At 48.9% G+C, this 11,867-nt stretch overlaps 1 protein-coding gene across 1 annotated transcript; it reads right to left on the bottom strand.

Annotated features, from left to right (window-relative positions):
• Positions 1–4,614: 4,614 nt before the first annotated feature.
• On the bottom strand, positions 4,615–6,017 carry LOC103707107 (zinc finger protein CONSTANS-LIKE 4). The gene is made up of 2 exons (XM_008791474.4): positions 5,191–6,017; positions 4,615–5,107 (listed from the first exon to the last, which is right to left on the bottom strand). Exons 1-2 carry the CDS (start codon positions 5,929–5,931, stop codon positions 4,751–4,753), a joined length of 1,098 nt encoding a protein of 365 aa, XP_008789696.2. The 5' UTR covers positions 5,932–6,017; the 3' UTR covers positions 4,615–4,750.
• Positions 6,018–11,867: the final 5,850 nt, after the last annotated feature.

The raw sequence follows: 11,867 nt of genomic DNA, 5'->3' as shown, positions 1-11,867 counted from the left end.
GGTGCAACAACCAGTCAGGTAATGCTAGAGTCTGGGAGCGTCTGGATAGGGCCTTAGCATCCCCTGATTGGGTCCTCCGGTTCCCTACTTCCCGGGTCAGGCATCTGCCCCGGATAGCCTCAGACCACTGCCCCCTGCTGCTATCCACCTCATCGGTACATGTCCACCATAGCCCCTTCCGTTTTGAGAAGGTTTGGCTATCATACCCCCAGTCGTGGGACGTAGTTCGTGACGCGTGGCGTACTCCGGTGCGTGGTGATGCCATGCAGCAGGTGTCGTGCCGCCTGGAGCTGACGAAGAGGCGTCTCCGCCGTTGGAATCGTGAGGTTGTGGGCAACATATTCCGACGTTTGGAGGGGGTAGAGTCCTCGATTGCGGAGTTGCAGAGGAGAGAAGACCTGGGGGGTGTACTCCCGGAGGACGATATGTCCGACCTTCGGGGATTATTAGCTACTCACCACTCCCTGCTACGGCAGCATGAAATTTTCTGGCGTCAGAAATCCCGTGTGCAGTGGGTGAGTGAGGGCGACCGTAATACCAGCTTCTTCCATCGGTCGACGGTTATTCGGAGGCAGCGGAGCATGATCCATTCCTTGCGGGATGACTCGGGCCACCGAGTGGAGGGCGAGCAGGCGGTCCGACAGACCTTATTTGACTTTTTCCGCGCCAGATGGACGGAGGATGAGGAGGTCAGTGATGGGCTCCGCCCTTTGAGGGTGGAGACGGGTATTGGTGATGTCGAGAGGGCATCCCTGATCCGACCGGTGCTGGCACAGGAGGTGCAGGAGGCAGTTTGGGCACTGGCAGCAGACAAAGCCCCAGGGCCCGATGGTTTTCCGCCTTTTTTCTTTCGTCAGTACTGGGGCATTCTCCGCCGAGGTGTGGTGGAGGCTATCCAGTGTTTCTTCTCCCGGGCTGCTATGCCGGAGGACTGGAAAGCCACTTTCGTTACGCTTATACCGAAGCGTCCGGATGCGGTTGAGCCTAGTCATTTCAGGCCTATTAGCTTGTGCACGACTTTATATAAGGTCGTGGCAAGAATAATGGTGGGCAGAATGAAGCCCCTTTTGCCAGGCATCATTAGCCAGGAGCAGGGGGCGTTTGTAGCTGGTAGAAATATCTCACATAATGTTTTGTTGGCTCAGGAGATGATGTGGGATCTTCAGAGAGCACCGAAGCGGCGCAGCTTGATGGCCATCAAGCTGGATATGGAGAGGGCCTATGATAGGGTCAGGTGGAGCTTTCTGGAGCAGGCGCTGGAGGCATATGGTTTTCACAGACAGTGGATCGGATGGGTCATGGGGTGCGTACGGGGACCAAAGTTCTCCCTCTTGGTCAACGGCACGCCCTCACATTTCTTCGAGTCCACATTGGGGCTACGGCAGGGATGTCCTTTATCTCCATACTTGTTTATTATTTGTGCTGATACTTTGTCACGAGCTTTGCAGAGAGTTTGCGCTAGCCGGGAGCTGGTGCCGTATAGTCCGGCACCAGGGGCCCGACCCCTTTCCCACTTATTTTTCGCTGATGATTGTCTTCTTTTGACCAGGGCACGAGTGGCTGAGGCACGGGTTCTTCGCAGGGTGGTGACGGACTATTGCATAGCGTCTGGCCAGAGAGTGAACTTCCGGAAGTCAGCTATTACCTTCAGCCCCAGTACGGAGTCCAGAGTTCGACAGGAGATCCGGGGGTTACTGCAGATACCAGAGCAGGAGGGGACGCTGACCTACCTGGGAGTTACCATCACCGGCCGACGACCGCGAGTGGCAGAGTGCTCGGGCCTGGTGCAGCGGGTACAGAGCAGGCTTGAGGGATGGAGAGCATCTTCCCTATCCATGATGGGGAGATTGACTTTGGTCAGATCAGTGTTGGGATCCATACCGATGTATCTCATGGCCAACACTGTTATGCCAAAGACGACCTTGTTGAGGATTGAGCGTCTTCTTCGGAGTTTTTTGTGGGGCTCACACGGTGGAGGCCATGGAGTGCATTTGGTGGCTTGGGAGCAGGTCTGCCGTCCTATTAGTGAGGGCGGTCTTGGGGTGCAGTCCCTGATGGAGAGGCGCGAGGCGCTCATCGCTCGGCATGCAGTTCGGTTTATACTTGAGCCACATAGCCTATGGAGTCAGGTGATGGCAGCCCGATATGGACGAGGGGGCCTAGGGGGGGCATGGAGGGGCCGCCGAGTCTCTTTCATGTGGCGTGAGATTGTGAGGCACTTACCGACTGCATTAGCGAGCACCAGGTGGCTGATCGGCGACGGGCAGAGCATTGATGTGACCAGCGAGCCATGGGTGGACACCGTGCCATTGAGGCGTTGGCCGACCATGGTCGATGTAGAGGCAGTAGAGGGACTACGGGTTAGCGACCTTTTGGCAGGAGGTGGAGTAGAGTGGGATGATACTAGACTTCGACAGCTATTTGGGGTACACCTCGCAGCGAGGATCCGGTCTCTTCCGTTACCAGGATGTGGGGGGCGGGATGTCAGGGTATGGGGCACATCGAGCCAGGCCAGTGTTAGGCTAGGAGACCTCTCCCGTGTCATCCAGTCAGAACGGGAGAGGGGGCCGGATTGCACATGGATCTGGAGGCACGGTCTCCACCCGCGGGTAGCCCTCTTCTTATGGAAGGTGTTCTGGGATCGCCTTCCGACGAGAGCTGCGCTGAGTAGGCGTGGTTGGGGGATCCCTGCAGAGTGTGGAGCGTGTGGGGCTGTGGAGTCGGTAGACCATGTGCTCTTTCAGTGTGTATGGGCGAGATTGACATGGCAGTGGGCCGGGATCTCGCAAGAGGCCCGGAGTGACAGGCCACAGTTCCTTCACATGATACGACAGGGGCTACCCAGTTCCGGGACGTGTCAGGAGGCTATTAGAGCGACTTGCACAGCGCACCAGATTTGGCTGGCAAGAAATGCTCGTACTCTCGGCGACCGCAGGGTGTCACCGAGGTTTGCTGCGGAGCTTGCTCGTGTTCAGGCCCTTGAGTTTGTACCCACCACCTCTTCAGACAGACCTTTGACAGCTCGGGACACCTGGGGCCCCCCCTCTGCTTCGGCAGCCCACCATATGGTGTTTTTCACCTGGGAGCCCCCACCCCCGAGTTTCCTCAAGGTCAATTTTGACGGGTCGGTGTTGGACGGCGGTGCGCGGGGTGGTGCGGGCTTTGTTATACGAGGCCCGCACTCCAGGGTAGTTGCAGCAGGTGGCTGCCAGCTGTTCGATACGTCGGTTCCGGAGGCAGAGCTTCGAGCAGCCTGGGCGGGCGTGCGCCATGCGAGGATGATCCTGCGAGCCAGGTCGATCATTTTGGAGGGCGACTCCACCACGGTCATCGGATGGATTCGGAGGGGGGCGACGGGTGATGGTACAGACCACCCTTTGATCCGCGACATAGGGAGCATGATGGGAGATGAGCGAGCCTTTCAGGCTCAACATGTATTTAGAGAAGCTAATGGGGCAGCCGATTGGGTGGCGGCCCATGCGGCTCATCACTCAGGGTATACCCTTTGGTCGGGGGAGGAGGAGCTGCCACATGCGCTCCGCGAGTTGCTTTATTTTGATTTTCTTGGATGTATTCGTACACGTATTGTATGAAATATCCGTTTTCAGCAAAAAAAAAAAAAAAAAAAAAAAAAAAAACACGGCCCATCTCAAGAGAAGCCAAACGGACGGAAGCACAATGGTGCCCACAAAAATATTTCACAGAGTGGCTACATAGACCTATATAGTCACGTTCTCGCGTGTTAGGAAGCTTGTGCTGAGCCACCTCGTTGCACAGACCTACACAACCAAGACCTTAACAAATAAAATCAGATGCATCCCAATAGTGAAGTAACTGGAAAATCACAGCAACATTCATCCCAATCTCAAAGCACCTGTGCCTACACCACCCAGCCTCGATAGTCTCCAAACTGTAAGAAATAAGATGTCTCTTGTAAGTTTCAAGCAGACCTATATACCGTTCCCTATAACAACACCTAGTGATAGGAGGCGAAGGTCAACGTGGGAGGTAGCAAGAAGAACTGAATGGAATACTAAAAACCAAATCGAGTCTCAAGATTAGCAGAGTAATAGTAAAATCATTTTGCTAATGAGTTGAATCTGGTTAAGATTTAAATTTGTCACCTTACGCCATTATCAAACCAACGGATTAAAAAAGGTTAATCAACCACACTATTGTAGCACCCAAACTATTCGCTTCGAGAATGAAAGGCGTATATGGCGTATCGGTAACCCTAACAAAACCTTGCCTCCCATTCTATTCCTTCAAGAATCCATTCCCTACGTTCACGTTCCCGGTTGCAGACTTGCAGCACAAGATTTGGTTTACCGCAGCCTTGTCAGATTCGCGTCAATCTATGATCACTTTCCAGTGCCAGCGAGGAAAAGCCTTGACCGTACCATGCGCGACACGAATCCTAAAGCCCCAGTCGTCACCTCCACTCCCGAGCCCAAAGAATGGAGAAGGAAACCAACTACCAATGGCCTTCCAGAGATTGATCTCAAAAGCCAAAAGGACAAAGTCTAAAAAGAAAGGGGAGAAAAGATTAAAAAAGGAAAAAGGCATCCTGCTCTATCCGCCCAAACTGTACTTAAATTTTCTCGCCGATCGGGGAAACAAAAAAGGCCATTTAAAACATAGAAATAATATATATCAAGGATAGAGAAGGGCATGAGAACTTGAGAAGGAGTACATAAAAGCCAAAAACATTAATACATCTTACAACAGAGATCCCGGCTTTGGCCCGAGATCAGAAGGACGGCACGACGCCGTAAACGCCGTCAACCATGAACGCCGCCGCCGCGGCGGAGGAATACATGCGGTCGACCTCTGTCTCGATCTCCGTCCGCTTGGCGAACCGCCCCTTGATCCTGGGCCGCGTCTCCGCGTAGGCCTTCCGCGACGCGTACCGGATCGTCTTTTCGAACCGCCGGTTCTTCCGCTTCTCCCGGTACCTCATCACCCGAGCCTCCCGGTCCATCTGTGCCGCCGGGTTCCCCGCCCTACCCGCACCGCCGTAGGGATTCGTCACGTCCGCCATCGCCCCCACGCCACCGCCACCGCCGCAGCTCCCGTCCGGCACCACACCCACCTCCGATGACGACACCTGCTCCGATTCCAGCAATTTCAGAAATAGGCAAGAGATCGTGAATTAATTCCAAAATCTGGAAGATAGAAAGTTTTTATTACGGTTCCTCCGCTGTGGCTCACAGAATGGGCAGTGTAGGAGCTATAGGAGGGCTTGGATCGGGTGAAATCGTCGCCATCCAGCGCGAGGAGGGCCGGAGGCGGGGGGCCGCCGACGGCCTTGGCCTGGACGGGGACGACGCTGTCGGTCTGGTGGAATCGGGCGTCCATCGACGAGGCGTAGTCCAGATCCAGGTACGGATCCACATCCGAGAAGAAGTAGTCGGCCGCTTTGAGCTCCGGCGCCTCCATCGTCCCCCCTTTGAGGTTAGGGTTCGGGGGAACAGGGTCCGGGAGGAGCCACGACGCAGCCTCCGGCTCGTTCTCCTCCTCGTCACAGTCGTCAGCGCCCTTGAAGAGGAACCCCCCACCACCGGCGGCCGCGGCGGCGGACTTGAGGGCGGAGGCGGCGGGCTCGAGGAAGGGGACGACCGGGACGCGCTCGTGGCGGCAGGCGAGGGGATTGGCGGAGTGGATGTCGGCGTCGCAGCTGACGCAGAGCGCGGCGGCGTCCGCCTTGCACGTGACGCTCGCCGGCGCCTGCTCGCAGACCTCGCACATCCACACACGCTCGTGCCGCGACGCCAGCTTGTTCGCCCTGTGCACGCGCGCGTCGCACGTGCCGCACAGATACGCCGCGTCCGCCCGGCAGAAGAGCAGCGCCGGCGAGCCCTTGCACGAGTCGCATCTCCTCGGCGCCAGCCCCCAATACCCTCCCTTCCCTCCTTCCGTCTCGCTTGCCATCTCTCTCCTCCTGTTTTCTTCTTTAGCTCACTATTTCTTTCTCCGTGTGTGATTTAGCTTTCTGAGGTGGGGGAGTTCCATTGGGGAGGGTTTCTATCTACTTGGTGCGGGAAGAGGGTTCGGCGACGAGCCCCAGGGATACGTGGAGGGCTGGCGGCCACGTAAATTGATTTTTAACGTAATTTTAGGGAAATGGCGGATATCTGCCATCGCGGATGTCCTGGGTCTGTGCCGATGTGGGACCCACGGGCGACATTGCGAGCCTTGGCCCTTCGGGAAGGGAAGGGGAAGCGAAGATTGGTACTGCTAACGTATCAACGTCGCGGCCGGTGATGTGACCGCGCCCCTGTTAACGTCTGCCGTCCTTCTCAACTCCTAATAACGCCGTTATGCTACCGACTAATAACAGCATTATGAACTTGGACCGGATATTCCATTTTAACTCTCATTTAAGCCAAAATAAGATAGCTGATAGCGGGTCCTAGACTCGAATAATTATGCCATTTAGCAAGTTAAAGTCGTATCCAATGATAATATCATCAGGATTAATTCCTTGGCATACACACGAAATCTTTCCTGTAAAGTTGCTGGTTCGCATTGTAAATGACGGTTAAAGGAATTTGAAACGGATGTAACATTAAAACGGCCGTTATTTTGTGTCTCACGGGGTGACAGGGGCCGGGATTGGCGGATTAATCACGAGAGTAGGCGACTTCAATCGCTTTCGTAGCGAACTAGCGATGGATGATCTAATCTGCTAGAATGTCGAGATTGCCCCTATATGGTGATGTTGCTGGATCGAGTTTTGGTAGGTTGGTCAGAAAATTTTGCAGATAGTTGTGGGCAATTTTTTCTTGCTGGCATTTTAGCGCAATCTTATCTAGTTATCTGCAATAAGCTTTACCGTGTCGCGGAGGACCTTCGCGGCTTGCCGTCCCGTGAGACTAAGGGCCACGCCTCGCAGATGGCTACGGGCACTCGTCCTTCGTGATGCGATCCCGAGAAGGGCAAATTCGTTAATCTGGTGATCTCGTGACGACAGGGATGCCGTCATCGTACGAGCTCCCTAGCCTGAACCAAAGCGCCATCCAGACTTCGGCCTCCATCGATGGGCACGTGTCACGTCAGGAATACGAATGTCGCGTTTATTGGACACGCGTCGGGTGGAGAATAATTGGTTGGATAGAACGGTGCTACGGTATCAGTAGCTGACGTTTTTCCCGCGTGGAAATGAGGGCCGGGAAGCTGGTAAGCGGAAGGTGGAGGCCAAGTTGTGAGATGGGACCCAGGGGTGGATTTGATGGTTGGGGGTGGGGGAGGAGTGCACGGGAGTGGACCATCGCCACGAGGGACATCCCACAATCCTAGGGGTGGCAATCGGATCGGATCGGACATAAACGGGTCGGATCAGATGTAAGTCGGGTCAAAAAATCATAAATCTGAACCCGACCTGTTTATTAAACAGGTCAGAAAATTCCAACCTGAACCTGACATGTTTATTAAATGGGTAACCCGACCCGACCCGTTTAACCCGTTTAATAAATAGGTAACCCGTCTAACCCAACCCGACTCGTTTAACCCAACCTGACCTGTTTAACTATTGGACTTAAATTAGATAGTTAGCATATAAGCCATGAACAGTGCCAACATAATTTACGATAAATCCACCAATATTAACACAGTCGAGCAAATTTTTTTTTAAAAAAAATTTAACCAAAAATTAAAAAAAAAGAAAACACGGAGAGGAACAAGGGGAGGAGAGAAATTAACTGATTACAATTTTCTTATTGAAAAAAATAAAAGAAAATGGAAACGGGCGCCATCCCTAAATTTTTCTCTCCGAAAATCATCGACGGCTTCGATTCGGATGGGGGGGAAAATCTGGAAGCCCTAGCTTTCGCCATGAATCAAACCATAAGAAGTAAAAACCAAACCATTTCCCTCCACCGGCATACCTGCTGCTCCGCAGTAATCGCCGCTTTGAGGAAAAGATAGAGCACGCTCACGTCCTTCGCCGCTTTGAGATCCAAGATCCTCAAGACAAAGAAACAGAGACAGAAAGAGATGGCAGAAGGAAATCAAAGATAGCATGACTATACTACTAGCGGAGAAGGGGAGAGAACGCACGGATAGAGCGGGAGGCGGAGGCCGTCGTCGTGGAGAAGACAAAGCAGTCACCGTCCGCCGGCAAGTCGCGAGACGACGAAAAGCCCCAAGAAGGCGGAAGCGACGTCCCAGGAACCCGTCGAGCCGCCGCGGTCGCCGTCGACGGGGAGGCGGAAGGAGTCGGCAAGGGGGAGGAGAGGGCGGAGGCGGAGGTCCGGAGGAGAGGAGACTAGGAGAGGGGAGAGGGACTGAGGGAATAGAGCTCGGGCGGCGCTCACAAAGACAAACCCTAAATGGCTAAACCTAAGGAGAAGCAACGCCTTACGGCCTTAGCAACGCCTTTACGATCCAATCAACCTCGCGGTGAAAGGCTGAAAGCAGACGGTGGACCGTGGACCTCGCGGTGAATGCAGGCCGAAGCGGGGAGTTGGGCCGAGGCGGTGAAAACGGGCCGAGACAGGGAGTTGGGCTGGCCCTTATTTATCAGCCCAACAATTAAACAGGTTATACGGGTTAAACGGGTCAGGAATTTAAAATCTGTATCCGACCCAATTAATAAACAGGTTAAACGGGTCAACCTGTTTACGACCCGAACCTGTTTAAGCCAAACCCAAACCTGTTTATGGCGGGTCGAACACGGGTCGGGTTGGCGGGTCGGGTCATATTTTGCCACCCCTACACAATCCCACTAGATTTCCTGCTTTCCCAGCCGAATTATCTGTTGGCTTCTCGGTATTCCTGCTTTTTTTTTAAGTAAAGATTGATAAATCAAACCAACGCAAATGTAAGTACATCATTGAGAATCGATAAATAAGGTATTAAGAATTAATTATATTTTTAGCTCTCTAAATTTTGGCTTGCTTTTTAAGGAGTCTCCAAACATCAAAATGTTCAAATTTGATTCATATTATTTTATAACTATTTTAACATTATTTCTTTCTCTAATTCTGGTCAATTTTTCTCATCGAAAATTTTTGCTGGCATTAATCGATGATTATGTGTTAAATTAGATAGCAGAAACTGCTTACATGGATAGCAGAAAATTTTTGCTGACATTAATCGATGATTGCTGAGTCTCTGTATCTTCAATTATACCCTTAACCCTATCTTTCTTTTCCGCCTACTTTCCGCGAGACATAAATATACACAAGGAAAGGAAAAATATACACCATCATGACTCGCATATAACAGCCTAAGACACATTCTCCATCTAATCTTCCATTCCATCCCCTGATTCTATTTTTCCTAAAATATTGGCACATAATTTGTCCTAAAAGTTGTGCTGCAAGATGATACGTGACATACCGCAAGCAAATACACAGTCCCGAAGGACTTTGCTGCAAGATGATGCGCAGCTCAGCGCAAGAAGATGCGTAGTATTATGACCCTGCCATAGAAAAGATGTAGTTACAGCTCAAGATTGATAAAATGAATTAAATAATTGAAACAATTAGAATTTATGAACAGAAATTTATTTTTTTTTTTTGGGAAAGATTTGATTCGTATGATAATACTGCACATATGTTTATTTTCTACAACTTATTATCTATTTGATTGTTTGATTTATTTTGCTAAAGTGATCATTTTTTACCGGGCTGTCTAGATTATTATACGATTTCTTATTTTTACATATTTAGAGAACTAGCATGATCGGAGTTCAATATTGAAGAGCGACTAGCATAATTTTGGCACAGATTATCGTAGATTAGAGTTTATTTAAATTGATGTACTATCTTAAAATATTATTAGAATCGTGAGATATTTAAATTTCGAGTAAGATATTGAAATAAAGTTGCGTATCATCATTTAAGGTTGTTCCACATGGTTTTTTTTTTTGTACAAGAATCAACCAAAATTTTTGCTCTTTGATCAACATCATTTTACTGTTGAGAAATGGACTCTGCGGGCGACCCTATCCGATTACTTCTAAACTGTTCTTACTCCCTAAAGTTTTCAATTCCGGATCTCCAATATAATCACCAAAGTCTTTGTCAATAGTCTAATCTAATACATATATTTATGTATATGATAGATTTGATTGGAACGAGGTCTGGATTCAAAGTGGTCTACCTGGTTTGGTCTTTTGGATCAGGTTCGAAAGGGCATTTATTTATCGAAAGCTGCCCCTACCATCTTCTTTCTCGCTCTCTCTTTTATAAGAATTGTACTAAATTTTATGCTCGATCAACTATACATTCTATACTTCTATTTTTATTTTATACATTACAAGCGTCGTCATATGTTATTTAGTTCCCATGTTGGCACCCGAGATACCTATCGCTTAATATCCCTTTCATTGGATTAGGATTTGGGCGTGTGTTGAAGGCGTGTTAGGCCGAGCAAATAACCAAAACCCTGGAATAATGAAAATGTGGGGACGGTGAGTTGATGATTGATGGGTGTAATTCGAACTTTAATTCCAAACATCCAGTTTGGGTCGGTTCTTTTTGGCCTCGTTAATGCCCTCAAAACTGCCGGCTATTTACTCACCGCCGCACGCCAATTCCCACGCGAAACCGCATCCAATGCAGAGCCAACCAACTACAAGAGACGTCAATGCAATTCCGCTCGACGGTGCCACGTGTCCCATTGTTTGGTCCGAAGGACGCGTGGCAGATGCTCGGCGACCGACGATTTATTCACGGAATAGGCAGGATCGCATCCATTACTCGTTAGGACGGGTTTTCGAATCCTAGCGGTCTTCCACATGGATGACGCAGTCTAGAAGCAGACATGCAACTAATTTCTGAACGGATTTAATTTATTGAAGATATATCAGACATATCTAGCTGAAATTTAGGTATCAGTGTGCTTGAAGCATATGTTTGGCTTTAAAATAGAAATATTCGGTGTGGATGGCATAGATGGATAGAGTTCTATTATCTTTGAAGCTTGGTGGAAAAGAAGGAAAATATTTTCGAGGATACATGATAGTGGGCAACACAATTTGCTCTGAGAAATTTCCATAATCGAGCATTAAAGACTTTCAAAAGATTCAAAAAGGTCGCATACATTTTGAACAAAATAGAATCTATGTCTAGATAAAGGAGTTTCCAATCCGTCGCAATAATTGAGGTACCACACTAGATCAAGTATTTTGGTTTGCACGAACATCTAGCGATTTGATAAAAGGTAAGAGTAAATATTGGGAAAGAACGCCTACTAATTATATTACAAGCATGAACTTAAATGGAAGAATGCAAAACTTTTAGTGAACCAGAATTTTCACCAAATTCACGTAAATAGTGGATATCATTTTTCCTAATTAAAGGTAAGTATTTAGCAACACTGGATATGTTGACAGGCAAAAATATAGAATTAGCTTCAATGAATTAGATTAGTTTGATGAAAATGCATTGATCATGGCTGAATGTTAATTTGATGCCTAAATTATTTCCCTCTCAAATGAGAAAAAACTATTTTTTTGTTTCATATTTTATTTTTCATCATCAAATTTTCTCTTTTAATTGTTTTGAGTCATGACAATGTTGCATAAAAGTTTTACCTAATTACTAAATTTGTTTTTTTTGGCAACAAAAAATGTTTGCCTTAACTTTTATTTAACCATCGTAAGCAAACTCCTACAATGATTTACAAGAGCATCTCTTCTTTTTTTTTTTTTCAAATGTGAATTGACTTGCATCATATTTGCATCCATTACCAATATAGCAATGACTAAAATATATGTCTCGATTTGGATAGAGGCTTAATTGTTTAATATAGTGCAAAGCAAGCCATTTTTTATTGAACAACTAAATAATAAATATGATCCTTTTTTGCTAAATATAATAATTGGGGGTGTGCAAAAACTGGCCGAATCATGAATTCAA

Source organism: Phoenix dactylifera, chromosome 7 (assembly GCF_009389715.1).
Source record: "Phoenix dactylifera cultivar Barhee BC4 chromosome 7, palm_55x_up_171113_PBpolish2nd_filt_p, whole genome shotgun sequence".
Taxonomy (NCBI): Eukaryota; Viridiplantae; Streptophyta; class Magnoliopsida; order Arecales; family Arecaceae; genus Phoenix; species Phoenix dactylifera.
This window is presented reverse-complemented; position numbering and strand designations above follow the sequence as displayed.